This window comes from Podarcis muralis, chromosome 8 (genome assembly GCF_964188315.1).
Source record: "Podarcis muralis chromosome 8, rPodMur119.hap1.1, whole genome shotgun sequence".
Taxonomy (NCBI): domain Eukaryota; kingdom Metazoa; phylum Chordata; class Lepidosauria; order Squamata; family Lacertidae; genus Podarcis; species Podarcis muralis.
In genome coordinates, this window is record NC_135662.1 from 66,042,187 (window position 1) to 66,064,062 (window position 21,876).

The 21,876-nt window shown below is 42.3% G+C and overlaps 1 protein-coding gene across 2 annotated transcripts in view; it reads right to left on the reverse strand.

Moving 5' to 3' along the window:
• The window catches only part of GMDS (GDP-mannose 4,6-dehydratase), a 285,325-nt gene that overhangs the window by 75,612 nt on the left and 187,837 nt on the right, over positions 1-21,876 (reverse strand). For both annotated transcript variants that reach the window (XM_077933314.1, XM_028737854.2), the window contains one exon: positions 7,231-7,349. In XM_077933314.1, the coding sequence (XP_077789440.1) occupies positions 7,231-7,349 (119 nt within the window). The remainder of the gene's footprint in view (positions 1-7,230; positions 7,350-21,876) is intronic.

Sequence of the window (21,876 nt, forward strand, 5' to 3'; positions counted from 1 at the left end):
GCACCATAATTCAAAAGCATCAATTATTCGCGATCAGCCTTCTTTATGGTCCAGCTCTCACTTCCATACATCACTACTGGGAAAACCATAGCTTTAACTATACGGACCTTTGCCAGCAAGATGATGTCTCTGCTTTTTAAGATGCTGTCTAGGTTTGTCATTGCTTTTCTCCCAAGAAGCAGGCATCTTTTAATTTTGTGACTGCTGTCACCATCTGCAGTGATCATGGAGCCCAAGAAAGTAAAATCTCTCACTGCCTCTATTTCTTCCCCTTCTATTTGCCAGGAAGTGATGGGACCAGTGGCCATGATCTTCGTTTTTTTGATGTTGAGCTTCAGACCATATTTTGCGCTCTCCTCTTTCACCCTTATTCTTTAATTCCTACTCACTTTCTGCCATCAAGGTTGTGTCATCTGCATATCTGAGGTTGTTGATATTACTTCCGGCAATTTTAATTCCGGCTTGGGATTCATCCAGGCCAGCCTTTCGCATGATGAATTCTGCATATAAATTAAATAAGCAGGGAGGCAATATACAGCCTTGTCATACTCCTTTCCCAATTTTGAACCAATCAGTTGTTCTATATCCAGTTCCAACTGTAGCTTCTTGTCCCACATAGAGATTTCTCAGGAGACAGATGAGGTGATCAGGCACTCCCATTTCTTTAAGAACTTGCCATAGTTTGCTGTGGTCAACACAGTCAAAGGCTTTTGCATAGTCAATGAAGCAGAAGTAGATGAATTGTAAGAGATGACAATTATTCAGTAGCTCAACCTGTTTCCCAAAGTACTATAAACTAAACTATACGATACAATACACTTCAAAATACTGTGTGCAGTACTCATGCCAGTGGGAAAGCAATGCAATAAATATTTGTAAACAAAACACTTTGAAATAAAGAAATGTCTGCCACAAGTATAAGGATGCATAGTTTGAATAGGAAGTAATTTTTCAGGCTAGTGAGTTTGTCACCAATTGTCAGCCAGATTAGCCACTTCACTGGAGTTTAGTGCATGCATAACAGAATATTACTGAACGCCACAAAGTTCCGCATGGGCCCTTTTTATCACCAGAATGAAGGTCATGATTTTGAAAATAAGCTCCACTTTAATGGCATACTTCCTTCCTTGTTAATGTTCAAAGATGCTTAATTGTTCTGCAAACGACAAAAATGAAAGCCCAATCTTGAGTGAATGCTAACACTTCAGCTTAGCTCAACTGCTATTAACCACAGGATAAACACATCAGAAGACAATGACCAGATTGCAGGTCCACATGCATGCATGACTACTGCATGTTTAAAAAAAGAGAGAGAGATTTCCCATCATCGTGTTGCATTTTTGTTTTGTGGATAAGCAACAGATGCAATAAGAAAACTGACTATGGGGCAAAGTTTAGACAGGAAATAAATATGGTACGGTAATCACATTCATCTGATGTTCAGATAGAATTTCTACTTGCTTAATACCTACTAAAAGAGAAAGTACAAAGGAAAAAAACCACAGGAGAAAAGTAATTAACCCCCCAAATCTGAAAAGCGTGATACGTAGCTCTTATAACAATGTGTTCACCAGCTGCAAATGACCGTTTTTCAATCCTCCTAGAAAAGGGAAATGACAGTAGCAACGACAAGGAATATCCCTGTGCGAGCCATGCATGTTAAGTCAAATGAAGTTTTGCCTTTGATTTCAATCTGATAAGGATTACTCTCCAGCCCTATCCAGGTGCTGAGTCTCTTCTCATGATGAAGGTCATGTGAGGGAAGAGCGGAGCAGCACTGGCAAGCCTTGCTGCTTGGGTGCATCACCTTCCATTTGTTTACAACATGCCAGCCTCCACAAATAGGCTATGCGGAACAAGTTCATCCTTCAACTCATGGAGGCCCGTAAACAAGGGGAAGGTTCTGCACTAGAGGAGAAGGGGCTTGCCAGCATGCCTGTGCTCTCCCTCCCATCATTTTCATTACATAAAGGAACAGCACCTTGTGGGGAACACAGCCAAAATATATTGAAGTTATTTATTATTTTTAACTTCTTGGGAATCCATGCTCTGGCTGGTAAATGGCAATGCCAGTCAACGTGCCATATTGTCACTGATGGCACTATATCCAGCCAGAGTCTTAGGGGTTGTAGAATGTTGTCTAGACTGCCTGCTGCTTGACCTTTTGATACTATGGGTCACAGGACCCTTCTGGATAGGCTCTGTGTGGGACACAGTTGATATGTCAGAGCAGCGTACATGGTCTCCTACCCCTCCTTTTCTTCTGACAACATCTTGTAAGAAAGGTTATGCGGAGAAATAGTGACTGGCCCAGGAAGCTTCACTGCTAAGTGGACCTGGTTCTTCCAGGTCTGATTCCAATACTGATTCCACTCATAGCTGTCAACTTACAGATTTGAAAATAAGGGACCAGCAGCCTCGTAAATAAGGGATCAGCAGCCAAAATAAGGGATTTTGGTCAACCAGCTCCTTTCCTTTCCCCCATAACAGTCAATCGAAGGAGCCTCCAAAACAAATCCAAAAGCCACCCCCTCCCACGAGATCGCCGCCCGCCATTGTACTCAACCAGCTCCCTTCCTTTCCCCCCACCATGTGCCCCTGCTCCAGACAGACATTTTCCCCGGCAAGGGTGAGTGGGCCATCGGTGATGTATCTATCTAATTCCGAGCACAGGTATGTTCAATTTCTGAGCCCCTCCAAGCCAAAGGCAGAAAGCCCAGCCAGCAGCCAAACGAAGCCTCAAGTGGTGGTTCCCACAGCGCAGCAACCCGGCAAAGGGGATGCAGCAAGGAAAACCACCGTCACCTCTCCGCTGGGAAGCGCTGAGCAAAGGCGAGTCCCCAGGCAACGCGGCCGATTTGATCGGCACAAGGCATGCAAGCTCCACCCCCCAGTCGTTCTTAGACTCCTTATTGGGTGAGCAAAGCAGCCAAGCAACACAGTTGGAGCCTCCCTCCTCCCTGGCCGGCAGGGAGGGAGGGAGAGGAGCTGCTTCCTTTAAACCCGGGAAATTTAAGGGACATCATCAATAAGGGACAGCAGTGGGACACGGCACTGGGATAAGGGAATTTCCCGCCAAATAAGGGACGGTTGACAGTTATGATTCCACTTTCTTGATGCAGATTTATAGCTATATAAATTTATAGTTGCATAGCTTATAGTTTATTACTGTTCATTCTCTATTCTGTCGTAAGGCAGGGTTTGGCAACATAATCTCCTCTATGGAATAACTTAATTGCAGAGTTTCCATAATTAGAGAAGCCTTCAAAAACATTTCTCTGTTGTTTGAAGCAGTCATCATCACAACAACGAATCTTATGATTGTTTAAAAAACAACAGTTGTCTTGAATATTCTTAGAACAGGGTGAGGTTGCAGGTTAGGACATGTTGGTCAACATGAGGACACTACAACCTCTGGTTACGTCAGAGCTCAGTTGGTTAGGGCATGGCACTGATAATGTCAAGGTTGCAAGTTTGATCCCCGTATGGGACAGCTGCATATCCGTGAATTGCAAGGAGTTAAACTAGATGATTCTCAGAATCCCTTCCAACTCTGCAGCTCTATGATTGAGCCCCCAAACGTGGCTCAGCCAAAGATACGCCAGCCTAAGTTGCTCATCTCAGCTGAGTTCAAGCTGGTATTAAGCCTCCAGAAAGCGTTTGGATGTGTGGAGGGAATGGGACCAGAGACAGGAGACTTAGGCTAGATCCTAAGACCATTCAGCCTGGTCATACGACCTAGCAACCTGGCACAGAACACTATTTTAAAGGCTCGCTTTTCCTCCACCGTGATCAGAGCAGCAGCAACCAGTCTCACTGCTGAATGGGGTTTGGATCTGGCTTAATTTATGCCTGCTTGCTTTACGCCAGCTTCTTGTACCTCTTGGATTGCTCCCTTGCACATCCTGAAAAACAGCTCTTGCTTGTGAGACTTTTCAGAACCCTTTACTCCTTTAAAACATTTCTAGGCTGCTTTCCCCCCCAAAACACCCAAAGCAGCTTACACAGAAGAAATGCAAATACTCTGAAGAACAGGCAAATCATGACCATTTCAGGCAAGGGTAGCAAAAATGGAGATTAATGTGACTGTTCATTGCTTTTTTATGTTAATCTCAGCCCTTCAAGCAACGAATACTTTTGCTGCAGATCTATATGTAGAATTATATGAGGGAAAAACCTCATAAATCTTTCCACTGCTTATATAGGGTCCCCTCCACCTTTATTCACAGACAGCAGTCTGCTAAGAACTTTCGAGTGCCTTAGTGGTTTGAGGCTATCCTTACATTGCTGCTCTGATTTAATAAGATTAATGACAGAAAATTAGTCAAGACAAGTGTTTGCTTGTTTGGTTTATCCTGTTGGAGTTCAAATGAGAAGAGGGAAGTGTTTCCCCATCGTATTACTTAATTAGTAATAGGCAAAAGGAAGATAGAAAGGGGGGAGAAAAGGTGTAATAGTTACGGGGGGAAAATATTTGTAGCTGAAAGGTCTTCTTGTCAGCGCAAGGAACTGAATTAGAATCACTCTGAGGAGTCTCATCATTCCAGAGTTTTCCTTGGCAGTAGCCGTGTTAAAAGGAGAAAAAAATGAACTAGATTTCAAAGATGAAAGTCTCACAGACAAAATTGCTTACATTTCACTTGTCAAAATTTCCTTTTCCTCATTGTTTCAGACCAGCACAATGAAACACTGTTATCTTTGACATAGTAGATACACCACTGATTTTGATGTGGATTAAATGCCAACGCTAGGGGTAGCTTTGCAAATTAATACAATGAAATTAAAGCGACATACGGTCTCAGAAGTTTCAAACCAGTGATGGAGAACAGATATGGGTAAGTGCATTTTGTGTGTGTACTTTCTCCATGTCCATTCCCCCTTCCCTTTCACACTCTCCTATTTATACACACATACCTCATTCATTGTCCCATGCAATACTCATATTATGTACATAACATTCACATTCATATGCACCAGGAATGCCTTTGGATGTCATGGGACTACAACTCCCATCATCAGTGTCTCCTGGCCATGATAACTGGGCTGATGGAGTTGGAGCTGAACAACATCTTTGGGCTCTATGTTCGTTATACAGCATATACAGAGCTTAACACCTGACCCATATCCCACCATTCTTGCCAACAGCATACAGTTCCATCTGTCTCTGTGTGTGCTCTGATAGTGAAGTCGTGAAAAAAAGGGGTCTCCTTTGGTACTGTGGTTGCTTTTGCTGGATCAAAGAGTCTTTTGTCAGAGGAGGGGCACCAGCAACCCAGCCTGTCCTACAATCACCTTGGTTTTATTTTTTTAACAGAAATATGCAAGGAAGTAAACAAATAATACAAACAGAAGCAAGTGCTTCTGATCTCCCCAAAGTCTGCTGAAAACTCCTACACCCGGAGAAACCTAGATCATGGGTAGGCAAACTAAGGCCCGGGGGCCAGGTCCGGCCCAATCGCCTTTTAAATCCGGCCTGCGGATGGTCCAGGAATCAGCATGTTTTTACATGAGTGGAATGTGTGCTTTTATTTAAAATGCATCTCTGGGTTATTTGTGGGGCCTGCCTGGTGTTTTTACATGAGTAGAATGTGTGCTTTTATTTAAAATGCATCTCTGGGTTATTTGTGGGGCATAGGAATTCATTCATTCCCCCCTCCAAAAAATATAGTCCGGCCCCCCACAAGGTCTGAGGGACAATGGACTGGCCCCCTGCTGAAAAAGTTTGCTGACCCTGACCTAGAGAAACCTGCAGTAGTCCCAAGGCAGACTGAAATGCCTCATATCATGGGTGTCTAGCCTGTCTCCCTCACCTGATAAACCTTCTCCACAGCATCCTGATAGGAAGCCCAGAGTCTCTGCAAGAGTACCAATCTGGATGTCATAAGGTTCTATCACCAGGATTATACTTGGGAGGAAAGGAAGAGGGAGAAGATCCAGTTGCAAACAATGACCCAGCACATGACTCAGAGGTGCTGGCAGGGATGCTTGGCAGTGAGAATATAAGTCTCTTTGTCTGCTCTGGACCTTTGCCAAGTTCACAACTCTCTCGTGAGCTCTGCAAGTGCTTGTTCAATTGCTCATCTCCAGAAGTCGCTGCCTCAGTTCCTGCTCCAGTGCCCATTTGCTTTCGGAATGGAAATTTACTTGCCATTTGGAATCTGTGAAAAGCAAACCCCAAAACTGACAGCAGGTTCTGAGCAAATGAGGAAAATTGATTCTCTTTCTTGAGAAGAAGAAGAAGAGAAGAGTTTGGATTTGATATCCCGCTTTATCACTACCCGAAGGAGTCTCAAAGTGGCTAACATTCTCCTTTCCCTTCCTCCTCCACAACGAACACTCTGTGAGGTGAGTGGGGCTGAGAGACTCCAAAGAAGTGTGACCAGCCCAAGGTCACCCAGCAACTGCATGTGGAGGAGAGGGGACACGAACCCGGTTCATCAGATTATGAGTCTATCACTCTTAACCACTACACCACACTGGCTCTTGAGTCATCCATCCACCTACTGCTACAACAATGCAGTATGTAGCTGTTGTTGGACTACAGCTAGCTAGCAGGACCAGTGGTCGGGGATGATGGGGACTGTAGTCCAAAAGCAGCTGGAGACCCAAGTTTGGGAAAACCCGCTCTAGATTTCAGTATCTGTGCACAAAATTGTAATACCAAATATGAGAATGGCACACTTGGTTGTGGTCCCACAACTGTGAAAACTCCCTTGCCTTAGACAAAACTTGAGTCTTTCTGGGATGTACACAAGACTCCCTTTGTTAGGCTGGATTTTAATGTTTGGGATTAATCATATATGGGAGACCAGGGGCCAGATTCATCTAAGGAATGCAAAACCTATGTCTTTAAAGAGACCTGCCACGAGAGTTTTGATTTGTTCTTTGGCTTGGAATGGCGATTCTTAATGTGGACATTTGAATACTGTCGCCTTCCCTTCAACCATCAAGTGAAAACCAAACTTTTTTTTAGTGCTTGATTGCACAATTTTAGGTACAGAGAGAACAGAGAATTCTGCCGTTTTTTTGTTCTGGATATGAGTTGTCAACATATCTTCAAATTAGACTGAATGGAGGAAAAGGATAATACTGAAAGGCTTCAGGACATAATAAGAGAGAGCACGGTACATGAACAGAACTACTACATCACAGAGGTACAAATAGCCAAATAAAAGGATGTGAGCGAGAAATGGTCAACCAAAATTATTGCTGTTGTGTGTTCCTACTTACACAATCGTTTTCCCAATGTGCTGGAATGCCTTCTCCACAAATTCGCGGACACTGTGGACCTCCCCAGTAGCTATTACAAAGTCCTCTGGCTCATCCATTTGCAGCATTAGCCACATAGCCTGAAGAAAGATAAGTACATCCTAGTTTAGTTCATCTGTTACTGCTCTCCCGTTTGGTGCATTTTATTGTATTACCACTTAAAACAACCCAAAGCATTTTCAGTTAGCAGAACAGCACTTCAAGGAAAAGCAGTACCACTGCGGCAAATTATTTTCATAACATTAGAGGAAGAAATAATATAATATAGCCTAATTGGTTATAACTTCTCACTGCTCTATGGAAGATAATTTATCGATTTATGCATTTATAACCCCCCAAACGATCACAAGAATCAAGGGAGTATACGGCTTATGACAATAAAATAAATGAAAGTATCCAGAAAACATCATTAAAAACACCAATAAAACCTCCATAAATACCGATTTGTCAAAACAGAACATTTGTCAAAACAGTACAATTGTTAGAAGACATCTTAAAGAAGGAAGAAATGGTTCCCACCAAACTTCTAGTGGTAGGGTGCAGTGGCGTAGCATGGGTTGTCAGCACCCGGGGGAAGGCAAGTAATTTGCGCCCCCTAACCCGTGGATTTGCGCCCCCTAACCTGTGAATTTGCCCTAACCCCAGATGTTGCGCCCGGTGCGGCCGGCCCCCCCTACACCCCCCACGCTACGCCACTGGTAGGGTGTTCCACAGGTAGGGCCTGCCACAGTAAAGGCTTTTTTCGTAGCGAAGGCCTACTGAACCTCAGGGGTATGTGGAACCACCAGAAGTGCCCCATCAGAGGATCTCAATACACTTTATAAAAACCTTGCCCCATCCCACTGCATGGCTATACATCTCCCATTACTGGAATGCCTTTTTAACCCCTCCTTATTTAATTCTTCTGAAAATGTCAGGGTTAAAATGAGCAGTCGTATAAAGCTGTTCTTATCTTTCTTTCTTTTGAACACCCAAATGTTGTTCAAACGTATATACAAGCATTCAGGAATACGGGTTCCCAACAGTGTCATCCCTCCTTGTACTGGGATTGGCAAAAATGCCCAAGTCATGAGTGAAACAGGCAGGAATGTCCCCGGGACAAAGCCACCATTTGCCCATGGACAAATGGACTGAGAAAATGCCTCCTAAAGATCTTAGAAACCAGAATAGATGGGTGTGAAGTTTCTCACTGCTGGACAGCAGAAATTCTTCACCCCAGCACACTTCTTTTTGTCCTGCCAAATGGCCTCACCTCCCAGCATATTTATTAGTTGGTTGGCTACCATTCCTCTTAACACCTTAGGATCAATTTAAACCAGCCACTGGACATCACAGGGATGAGGGGATTCTATTTGAAGGCACGTTTTTTTTGCTCAGGTTATAACTCAGTTATAACCTAGATATTAGGTTATAACTGAGATTGCAGCCCATAACTCAGTTCAACCTGTATTTCAGATATTTTCCAGGAGGTGGTAGTCTGTAATCTTGACACGTTTTGAGAGTTTACAAGAACCTTCACTCAGTAAATTACATTGGCAAAAAGTCAATTTTTTAAAAAAGTCACGTGACACCCTTGTTTTTGCAAAATCCAGATTCCACAACTGGAATAAATGAAGAAAATGAAGCACTGGGCATATGCCTTATTTGATTATTTGTTGTCTGTAGAAAACTACATTTTCTCGGGCCAAATACATGTCTGAAACTTATGTGAAGTTAAAAAAATGTATACATGTAAATTTAGCTGCTTAAGGTGTAGTTATCTGACCTGCATTAACATAGCTAGCTGAACAAAAAGAAAACAAAACCGTGAAGACGTTTTCGTAAAAGGCAAAAGGCAAATAAACACAGAAACTTTCTTCTTCTAAATAAACAAAGAGTTTTGGAACGAATTACGAACACATATCCTCTTTCACTGATTTTAATAGGTGGCAAAGTTGCATAACTGAGTCTGGTGGCTGTGCAGAGTTTTCAGGGCTAAATAGCTATGGCAGATGAAAGGCAAGCAAGAGAAATCAGCAGCAACAAATGTCTTCAACATCCTGCACAGGGTCAGCAGCTGAGCCAAGAACAGAACTTGGGGTTTCTGACTCCCAGCCTAGTACTCAATCAGCTAGACCACACTGCTATCCTGGAATGATATCTGGAGAAAAACTTACCACTGTAAGTCAATCCAAAATGACTGAAATACTCTAATCCCTTAGTGAAAGAAACAGGGAGCTACCTGTAAGGCTCAACCCTTGTTTAATAAATAATCTGCATGCAAGCACCATAATTCAAACTCTCCCCATATGGTTTAAAGGGATTGCTATCTCGTAGGGTAATCCACAATGCTATTTGCACTGACCTCTTCACATCACATTTAAAGAAAACAACTTTACTAGCTCCCCAGATGCCAGGGGATACTCTGCAAATCAGATTAATATAAGCTCTGGGACAGCTCAGTTTCTTTTAGTAAATAGCACCTGAAAAGTTCAGATTTCCCCCACCCCTCTGTCAGCAATACATAGAGAATTAAAGCATTCTCACAGAAGTAGTGTGCTTGCATGATGGTTTGTTTGTTTTTACAGCTAAAACATGTAGCCAAAAGCTTCACTAGTATGCTACAGTTCTGTACTTGGAATAGTTCTGTACTTGGAATGAGGCTCAAGAAATTGTTGAGTAAACTTATGAAAGATACCTCGTTATTTCTATTCTGCTTTCTCAGTTGAGATACATCAGCCTTTGGGGAGTCAAAAAAGAGTTTCTTAAAAAAGAAAAAGAAAAAAACCCCACCTCCAGGCATTCCAGTCTAACCACCTGATTAAATCCTTCATTGAAGGTGTGTCCTAACTCTTATGATGTCTTTTAAACTCAGGAAATCAAAATTCACGACTTACATACAGATCTTTTGCTTCTTAGAGGCACACAAGGGTGAATTAGGTCAAAATGAAAGACACTGTATCCATTGGACTATGCCAGCTTTCTTGATCAGCCTACTGTGCACTGTGAGAATTAGTAGACTGATCAATTTCAGATGTAGTGATGTTTCCAAGACCAGACCTTCTAACACATTGCTGCAAAAATCCTGGCTGCTATGGGAATGCATGTATGTATGTCGTTATTGCCAACAAAGCCATAAGACATTTTGTTTCATTTCTGAAATGCAAAGATGAAGATTCATTTCAGTGACGTGCACAACTCAAAAGATCTTAGTGCAATTTTATAAATTTAGAGCATGATCAGAAGCAGAACTTTTATCTAGTCGCTATTCAGTTGCTTTGTGCAGCTTGGTAGCACTGCTATTGAATGTTTTAAATCAAAAGGTTAATCTTTAGTATCTAAACATACAATCTAAACCAAACCTACAACAGATTGCATTGTCAATGTGTAACCATTCCTTTCCAGTCCATCCATTTCTGTCATATGTGCTGACAGCAGAGCAGTTCCTGGATGAAAGGGTAGAGACCGGGATTCCAATTCTACGAAACTGCTTCAAAATTATGTCCCATTAATTCAAATCAATTTAGATTTCAAATGCAAAACCTATGGCACACAGTAGCTTTCTTTTTTCTTCAATCCCTTCTATGCAGAGTATTATTTTGCATGTGCACAAGGATTCAGAATTGCACACAAAGAGTATTTTTCTGCTTGTAAAAGAAAACAGAAAAGGTGTGCTCATGGGATCTCATCGGACTGCAGATACTGTGTTTATGGTTCAGATGAATGGCAACCTTTTATATCATTCACATCTTTAATTCTACAAAATTAATTTAAAAAAACTAAGTTGTTCGCAATTCTGCAAAATGAGATTTCCAAGGGACATTAGTGTATGTCAATGGGTACAAGATTGCAACATGACCAATACCTTATATTACTTGTATGGTGCTCACAACACTACATAATTCTGCTTCGTTTTTGCTGTTTCTTTAAAGCACCTTTTCCTGCTTCTTTACAGTATATTTTAAGTTATTGAACTAAAAATACATACAGGTTTATGTTTGCTTTGCTGTACTCATTTTTTATATAAAAAAAATAAACATCCTACATTGTGAAAACATGTGAAATAATTATTAGATTAGAATTTTTTTTTGAGAAATCATTTGTTTTTAGCAAACACTACTGTAGGATGTGGGTACGCTCGTACTTTTTTCTTCTGCAAAAAAAACAGCAACTGTTTAACAAAAATAGTCTCTTGTTCTGGAGACTATGTCAAAGAGACTCAATAAAGGGTAGGTGGATAGGATACACCAATTGCTCAAGCTGTTTAATCATTCAATAAATATCTCATTAATAAATATTATGCAGTCAAACAGAAATCTATACTGAACGCTTTCATAACAGTCAAAATCCCAGGAACTGGTTCTCTCCCACCACAAAGTATATAAAGTTCCTGATGTACCAATTTCTAGGGTTTTATTGTACTGGCTTCAGGATAAAAACAAGCAGAATAATAAAATACTGCAATTCTAGATTTATTTTGCCCTTACTAAATGGCTTACTGATTTTAACAGAGGGGAAAATCTTTGTTTAAAGTTCCACTGAGCATAATTAACGGTTATTGACTTGCAAATGAAGAACAGGTGACATTCTGAATTAGAAGATAAACGATCCTGTGTTCTTGTGTGATAATGGCTTAGTAATTGCTACAAAGCTGCAGCCTAGTGCATCCTATCATGATGCCAGATCATGTGCAGAAAACAAAGGCCTCTGTGCAATAGGTATTCAGCCGTTCACCTCTTTATACAGCTGTACAATGATTTGGTCCATTTATTCTCTGATGGGGCTGCACAACTGAGGTAAAAGTTCAGCAGTTCTCACCTTCCTGTTCACATGCTGAACTCCCTGACCCGTGACACGGCTAGGCCTCAATCTGCGATAAAATCACTGCCTGACTTTGGCTATCTTTTAACCATCGCGAGGTCACATATTTGAACATTTTTTTGTGGAGGTGAAGGAAGAGACAAAGTTTTCTTCAATTTCTCAGCAGAATGATTCATATAGGATGGCAGACATTTATTTAGATGTCAATTTTAACAAAAAGTACTTTTTCTTATCACATCTCATTACCAGATGCTGGCAACGCTAATGCAAATTTGTGAAGATAAAACTCAATGAAGAAATCAACTGGGGTATAAATATCATCATCAACATCATCATCATCACCATCATTATTTCATAATTAAATTTTGTTTTGTTAATGGCTTGAATTTCTGGGTTAGTTCCAAGTCTGTAGTCTTCCCAGGAGTTCTCTTGTATTAAGGGCTGAGCAAAATCCATAACCACATTTGTTTTTCTTACGTGAATCAATTTGGTTTTCCTCTAGGGGCTCCCAGCAATGCTAAAAGTGATACTGACTGCAGCGCAAGAATACATACTAGCCAGTGCTATTTTTTCTAGAAAAATAGGTGCTGGAACTCACCATGAATGCCTCCCTTGTTGGCGCCCACCTGAGAGGTGCCGGAACTGAGTTCTGGCAAGTTCCAGCTGAAAAAAGCCCTGATAGTAGCATGCCTGCGTACTTTCAGAATACTTTGACCTGCACTTAACATTCTGTATAATTACAGTGGTACCTCGGGTTAAGTACTTAATTCGTTCTGGAGGTCTGTTCTTAACCTGAAACTGTCCTTAACCCGAAGCACCACTTTAGCTAATGGGGCCTCCTGCTGCCGCCGCGCCACCAGAGCACGATTTCTGTTCTCATCCTGAAGCAAAGTTCTTAACCTGAAACACTATTTCTGGGTTAGCGGAGTCTGTAACCTGAAATGTATGTAACCTGAAGCGTATGTAACCTGAGGTACCACTGTACAGGGGTTGTCAGCATTTTCTTTACAAATAATAAAATCCCTCTAGTGATGATGGCATGGAATATTTCTGAGCTTACGAAGAGATCCTAAGCCTTGCTTTTTAAACAAATAACTAGCAGCGGATTGAAGTGAGGGTGAGTATTCATTTTTGACCTACGCTACAGTAACAGCACAGAAGAGGATGCTATGCCATGGATATTGTGCTGGCATGGCAGGAAGTTGGGCAGCTCAAATGTTTTGACGTTGGGTGTCAAGTGAATATTCACGCAGGCCAACACCCTTCAGAAATAGCTTGCTCTCTATGTTGTTCACACCTGGGTTACTGAAGGAAGTGAAAGAAAACCTTGCATAGGATAATTCTAGTCAAACTATACAAATTCTGCACATTTCTCTTATGTGTACATGACATGCGTACACACACACACGTGGGCGAAAACAGGATTTATTTTGGGCGGGGCAGGATCAATGTTAGGGGGGCAGAACCGAGCTATCTGTAATGCAACTGGTCAGTTAGTTAAGTATTTTTATGTGTTTACTTGATTTAGGAGAGCATATGCCCCCTGCCCCCCTTGGCTACACCCATGCACACACACATATCTGAAGCAACTATAGGTATGACTCACTAATCCAGCACCCCAACTGAAAACACTTATTAACTGTGCTGTCATCCATTAGCACAATGCTTGTTAATCAAGGCTTAGTTTAACGAAACACCCAAATGTTCATGGTAGCAAGATCCCTGCATTGTTGTATGACGCCTTTGTGATGGTGCTATTTGTCTGAAAACTCAAAAAAACCAAATCAAAACCTGAAAGTGGTAAAAAATCTTTAACTTAAAATGGATGAATTTCCTACATGCAGTACGTCTTGTTTTTAGGAGGTAATGCGAGCTCAAATCAAATAACATGCAATGACCACTTATAATTTACCGTATTTTTCGCACCATAGGGTGCACCGGACCATAGGGCGCACCCAGTTTTTTGGGGGGGAAATAAAGGGGAAAAAATTATTTCCCCCCCAGGCGCGGGGCTGGGGCGGGGGAAGCTCGAGCTTCCCCCGACCCCAGGCCCAAACAGGCAGCTCTCTGCAAGCCGTGGGAGCGCTCCCGCTGCTTGCGGAGAGGTCCGCGAAGCCTGGGCGCGCTGAGCTCAGCGCGCGCAGGCTTCGGCATGCAGGCAAGTCTCCGCAAGCAGCGGGAGCCCAACGCTGGGCTCCCGCTGCTTGCGGAGAGGTGTGCAAAGCCTGGAGAGCGTGAGGGGTCGGTGCGCACCGACCCCTCTCACTCTCCAGGCATGGTGCGAAAGCCTGCATTCGCACCATAGGACGCACACACATTTCCCCTTCATTTTTGGAGGGGGGAAAGTGCGTCCTATGGTGCGAAAAATACGGTAGTTAACTTCTGAAGCTGAACATTCTAGAAAATCTAAGCAGAGTGTTAAGAATATGTACATGCTTATTTTAATATTTCGTAAGTCCAATTAGCAAGAGGAATTAAAATAAAAGCACAAAATGAATCAGGTTTCTATTGAAAATTACACTCGAAGAATACATTCAGAACCAGAAAAATGCACACACAAACCACATTAAATATGTGCCGAGAATTTACAATACCCAATGGTGTGTTTTTGCACATTTCCTGAGCAGGGAATTATTATTATTTTAAAAAGGGGGAAAGCCAAGGTGTGCAAAGAGCTATCTATTCACATACCCTCTTGGTACATAACTGGCACAACAGAATCAATAAATTCTAAGGAAGGGAAAACACAAAAGAAAATGCCTACTGGTATGAATGGGAAAGACCCAAGTTGCTCCTCTTATACAAATTCCAATATGTGCGGCTGTGGACTACGGGGGTCTAATTTGAATTGAGAGCAAAGTGGATTAACAGCAGAATAACACTCACGTGTGGACACTAGCCCATGGTGTGGCATCAACAATCACAGCTGGAGAGCAGGAGCCATTCACAACACTTATCATATTTAGGTATGTGCGAGACATCACCTTGCCAACAAAGGTCCGTATAGTTAAAGCCATGGTTTTCCCAGTAGTGATGTATGGAAGTGAGAGCTGGACCATAAAGAAGGCTGATCGCCGAAGAATTGATGTTTTTGAATTATGGCGTTGGAGGAGACTCTTGAGAGTCCCATGGACTGCAAGAAGAACAAACCTATCCATTCTTAAGGAAATCAGCCCTGAGTGCTCCCTGGAAGGACAGATCATGAAGCTGAGGCTCCAATACTTTGGCCACCTCATGAGAAGAGAAGACTCCCTGGAAAAGACCCTGATGTTGGGAAAAATTGAGGGCACAAGGAGAAGGGGACGACAGAGGACGAGATGGTTAGATAGTGTTCTCGGAGGTACAAACATGAGTCTGACCAAACTGCGGGAGGCAGTGGAAGACAGGAGTGCCTGGCGTGCTCTGGTCCATGGGGTCACGAAGAGTCGGACACGACTAAACAACAACAAATGTGCGATGGAGCAGGCAGAGGCAGGAGTGTCAACAAATGGAGTCTGGTTGGATGTTCATTTCTCTCCAGTAGTACAGTGACAATGTGAGAGGTTTCAGTCTACTACATGGGCAGCTGTGTCCTTTCGCTTCCAAATACCGGACTGTTTGCAGATCTGGTAAGACTGATCCTTCAATGCAACAGAACAGTCTCTCTGAAACTCCCTGACTATTAACATTAGGCAAGTACTGTCAGTGTATTGTTTTCTGCACCTGCTAAAACCTTTTCATCTTTAGGCAAGCCTCCCAAGACATGTAATTTTACCATGCGACGCTAACACGAAACCTCTTTCTGCACGCCAACTGTATTTTCTCAGGACAAATGGCAACAATAGTAGCAATGCTTGCACTTGCAAACGGCAATTATTTATTTAGTTCATACTAATTACATCATTATTCACTAGCCAGAGACACTAGAAGGAAAAGCGGTGGTCTCTCTTGGCATATTGGGGTGCTTGGGATGTATAATAATAAATTAATATCTATTTTTCCTTTTGCACTTGTAACCGTTTTACAACACCTCAGGAGAAATAATGGGACAACAGAAGACAGTGCTTGGGAACATATTCACTGTGATCTAGATAAACTTTTAAATATAAACCCTGAGAACCTTTCTGTTTTAATTCATACAATTTTTTTCGTCATTCATTGCAGGTGAATACACAATGCTCTTACTGTGTTGTCAAACATTAATGTAGTGTTGTCCTTTTCCTTGTACTGTATCAGCGAGTGTCAAAATGCTGTTCTTGCAAAGTATGAAGGTATTTGTATAAGGCTTTATTACTGATCTTTAGGTATTTGCCACGGGCAAAATGAAACAGAAAAGCTGCTCGTTGGGAAATCACGTCAACAATAGAAGTTTAAACAAGCCTTTAAATATATCACCCTTTGTCTTTTCTTTTTTTAAAAAAGCCCAGAGCCATCTTTATCTATTATTAATATCTGTTGCATATCCCCTCACAAAAACTCCCTCACTTCATTGACAGAGAGGAAAAGATCATCTAAAAACACCCCTAGGTTGCCTTAAGGGGTGATACGGGGAAGATCAATGGGAGCCTCTGGTTGTGGGCGCTTGGAGAGAAGTACCAAGCCTTCAATCTCCGAAAGGGATGGAGGAGACTATTGGGTCTGGGCCTTGTTGCAGATGAATTTATAATACTTTAAGTGAGAGTGAATGGATTTTGAATTGGACCCCGCCTCTCAAGAAAAAGCTATGGTCCTTGCGGCAACAGACCCATGATATTACATGCCTCATCCTCCGATGGGTGAATGGATGGGAAATGAAGCCTAATAATAATAATAATAATAAATTATTATTTATACCCCGCCCATCTGGCTGGGTTTCCCCAACTAAACACTAAAATACAATAACCTGTTAAACATTAAAAGCTTCCCTAAACAGGGCTGCCTTCAGATGTCTTCTAAAAGTTTGGTAGTTATTTTTCTCTTTGACATCTGGTGGGAGGGCATTCCACATGCGCCAAGTTGGTCAGGTGGAAAGGCCCCAGATTTGCTGGCTGGGGGAAAGCACAATTTCCTATCCTGTTATTATATGAATAAGCCTTATGTGCCATAAGGTAGGAGTGGTGGTGGAAATTCTTCTCAAGTGTTTTGGCACAAGGTGCCACTATACGGTCATGGTAAGACCCGTTTCCCTGGTGTGTGGTCTACTGGCAAAAGCCCTGAATTGTTTAGATCAGGCTTCCTCAACCTCGGCCCTCCGGATGTTTTTGGCCTACAACTCCCATGATCCCTAGCAAGCAGGACCAGTGGTCAGGAATGCTGGGAACTGTAGTCTCAAAACATCTGGAGGGCCGAGGGGCCATGATACCAAAGGGACTGATCCTAGTTGATATTGAGGCCAGTTGGAAAGGCCTGCTCCATGCTCCTCACACATGTATGGTTGGTAGTAGGAATGAATGAGATGATCTCCTCTGTTGTAGTGCTTTTCTGAGGGGGAATCCATTCTTGGGGAAAATCTGCCTGGCAAGCTTCTGGTCTGCCTAATGTATTTTCCTATCTGTTTCTCCGTGTTTGTTGGCTTTTATTTATTTATACACGCTGTTTTAATTGAATTGACAAACAGAACAAGAAAACGTAATAGGAAATCATAGCTGTCAACCTTCCCCTTTTTTTGCAGGAAATTCCCTTATTTCAGTGCCGCTTCCCGCTGCTGTCCTGGATTGTTAGATATCCCATAGACTGTCCCCGGGACAGGTGAGGCTGCTGATCCCTTATTTTCAAATCCGAAAGTTGACAGCTATGTAGGAAATACATAATAAGTCAAGTACATGAACTAACATCTCACTTGAAATAAAGATGCTCTCTCTTGTAATCCTTTATGAGGAACTCCGCAGCAAGAACCCTGCTGCTTGTAGATGAGATAAAGACTGGTTTGGATCTGTAGAAATACGGTACCTTCTTGCTGCGTGAAGATTTGGGGAGCAGCTCCCTTGGAGAGGGACTGAGGGGCCACAGAACGTGGCATATCTACCACTCCACAGTCAGAGAGGGAGGCCTGCCATCAGAGAATTCCCTAGCACACCTGTGGAAAGCTGTGCCACTACTGCCGACCCACCTTTAATGTTCCCTGGTGCATTCCCAATTGGGAGGGGAATAATAATTAAAAATGCCAGCGAGGAGACGAAAAAAGGTAGGACGTCATACAACCTTTGCTCTAGCAGACACAAACTCAGCAGGTTTAGGATGCAGTGATGGTTCCTTCACCGCACAATCTCTCTTCCTCCCTCAACACAATCTCCATAGGATAGCATAGCTGTCAACCTTCCCTTTTTTTTACGGGAAATTCCCTTTATTCTAGCACCGTTTCCTGCTGCTTCCCGCTGCCATCCCGGATTGTTAGATATCCCGTAGACTGTCCCCGGGGCAGGTGAGGCTGCTGATCCCTTATTTTCGAGGCTGCTGATCTCTTATTTTCAAATCTGAAAGTTGACAGCTATCGGATAGTTCTGCTCAACAGGAAGGCCCCTGCATCTTTGTCACAGGAAAGAGACCATACAAGTGAGCAGGGGGAAGACAGGGGAAAAATAACACCGAGTATTATAAAATATAACCATAATAATAACTCATATTAAAAAATAATAATAAAAGATAATGATGAATCAATGGATAATCTTCCTTTAAAAATCTTTCCACCTGAATCAGCTATACAAAACTTCTTATACCTAGTAAAACTATGAAGCACGCTTCGAGGTTTTTGCCCTCTGGCTCATTAAAAACCCCCCACAAATCTTTTAATCAGTTGCTTTTTATGGCTTCACGAATTAATTTGCTCTGTTCGGTTTAGAAATGAAGCACAAATGTTTTTGTTCCATGGGGGGGGGGGGGGGGATGGAGGAAGCAGCCACCCTATGCAGTCAACTTAATCACTGCAAGGCGAAAGGGTGGCACCCAGAATGTGGTCAGGTTTGGGCAGACATAGGAATGAATGCTAGGAAAGCACTAGTCAAAGGCATGTTTTCATTACAAATAGCTCAAGTAGACTTTCAAGTCAAGTGTTGGTTTGTTGCTATAACAACTTAATCTCCTTAAATTATTCATCACACTGGGTGTATTGATCACCCTGTTGCAAAAACTGGCTGGAAGGCTTCTTGGCATCAGATGAAGATGCTTATGCATTTCCGTCTCTAATTTTTGAAGAAAATAGGATTAATCGTGTTCTTTCCACGAAGAGACCATCATCTCAGTTTGAACCAGGAGACATTACACTAGTCAGCAAGGAAAAATAAACAAAGAAAACACGACAGCAAATTTTCAGTATCATTTACCAGTATATGGGCACTCTAGAAACTTTACATGAATGTTGATTAGGAGTAAATTCAAGACATTGGCCTGGTACAAATAACAGCTAAGGCACACCATGACTTAGTGTGCATGTGTGGCTAGGAGATCGCAACCACTTTGTTCCTCTGCTGTCCTGTGGTATGCATTCTAGCTGAGCGTCTGTTATTGTGATTTCTGGAGAGATTTAACCCTCTGCACTTTCCATTTCAACATTATTTTCTTTACCAATCCCTTCGTTTTGGGATTAAAAGTGCCTTCTTTTTAAGTTGCACTTTTCTTTTCTTTTTTTGTAATTGTTCACTCTGATATGTGTTGAACCTGATGGTAATATTGTGACTGTGATGTGTTGTGTACTCTCTGAAGATGGTAACATTCTGCATCTGATCAGGAGACATTCCCATCAATTCTTTTTCTAGATGTTTCAGGGTTGAGAACTGGCAGAGAAATAGATGTTGGAGCTAAGCGTTCCTGATTCAGTCCTGAGTTCATTGAAAAGACAACTAGAGATTGAATTGTGTAGGGAAGGTGGAATATAACTGCTTCAAATAAACAATAATACAGTGCACATGGATGTGGAGAGAAGCAGAAAATGTATTGTTCACTTTATGTCTCAAGTTGAAATTCAGGTCATCAGTAACCCACAGTTGAGTGAAAAGGGCTGCAGGGTTCAAATACATTGGCATTTATTTATAATTTTGGTTCGATGACGGTGAATATAAAAGATACATTTATTTTCTTGCCAGCAACATACACATTCCCGACGTTTAGATAACTTCTTGCAGAACAGCCACATATTTTATCCATCCAGGGAGCAATTCTATTCAAAGACGCAGGATTTATGGGTGAGAGACCATAAGCACGCCCACGCATACAATACAGAATTAAATCTATGAATTAAGGTCAGGGTTCCTGCTATTTAGATAATAAAGCATGCAAATAGCTACATAGGTGTGTGTCCCCCCCCCCCCCCCCAGTCTATGTGTATAAATGCACAATGTCCATTCATTTTACTGGGACTTCTATACAAACATACAGGGTCTTATTAATGGATGTATACATTTTGTTGTGAAATCTGTTGACTGGATCAATAAATCGATTGATGACAATATAAAACAAAGTCTGCATAGTCACACACACACGTGTAGAGCTACACACACACACACACACACACACACACACACACACACACACATAGAGCTCCTATTTGGGACAGCACAGAGATTGCAAAGAACTTTAGAATGGAGATCATGAGCTCTACTTCTCCGGAGGTGTTTATGTGGAACCAGGTTGGTCATCTGTCAGGGACAGGGTGGACACAGCCTATATTTCAGATCCTACACAGAATAGAGGGCTGAACTAGATGAACCCTTCCAGTCCAAACCTTTGAAGGCTCACCACTAAAGAGGCCTGCTGGCATGCCTGATGTCGAGAAAACAGCAGCTACACAGACGTGATTATAGCAGTATAATAGGATTATTGCTCTAGCATGGCTATTATGCAGAGGGAGCCTGTGAAATATAGCGCATCGTGTTAGGGGGCACCTTTAATCTGGAATGTATGGTGTGCAAATGTTAAGGTCTGGACAAATGTACATCAGATAGACCCCAATCTAAGTTTTCCTTTCCGTTTATAAATGCAGTGGATTCTAATGCTCTTTTTAATTTCATTTGTAACAGTGTCCTTATGTTTGAGGGTTTCAGAGGCCTGCCTTTGAGAACTTAGGAACTGGAACAACAGGGAAAAGTTCTGTGCTTCAAGGATGAATCCAGTTCAACCACTTTGAAGGAGGACAACCAATATATATATATATATATATATATATATATATATATGCAGGTTTTGGTGTCCTCGGGTATCTTCCCGTGTAAAAGTTGGGGTGTCTAGGCGACGTTTCGACGAGGTCTCACTCGTCATCTTCAGGCAGGTGCTTTCGGCTTCTTGTTACTGGAACAGAGCAGGATCTCAGTGTTTGAGTTCCTATAAATACTGTTGAGGAGGTGTGGCCTCCAATGTTTTGGGCAGAGAGGAAGTTCCTAGGCTAGTGTGCCTTTTCTTCTTTTGTTCCTTAATTGCTTGAGGGATATCTTGAGTGATTTCTTGAGTGATATCCTGAGTACCACTTAGGTGGGTCATTAGGTGTGGATTAGTTGCTAAAGCCTTTGTGTCTTGACCTCTTGAACTTTGTGAAGAGTTTTTCTGAGAAGATGGGTGTACTACATTTAGTTGTGCTCTGGCTTGGCTTCGTGTATAGGGGCGAGCTGTGGTTTTGTGGCCTGTGCCAGCCAGATCTGTGTAGGGATTGCAGGGGGGTGCAGCATCCGGAGGTGCCACCATGGTTTGGCTACTGGATGGTGTCTGTAATTTATCTGTGGAGAGGGTCTGGGTTTGGGTCTGGTGTGGTTGATTGGTGATGGCGTTCTGTGTGCCTCTGGATCTGGTGTCAGTTTTTGTGGGGAGGAAGATACCCGAGGACACCAAAACCTGCATTCCTGTACCCGTGAAAATCTACGAAAG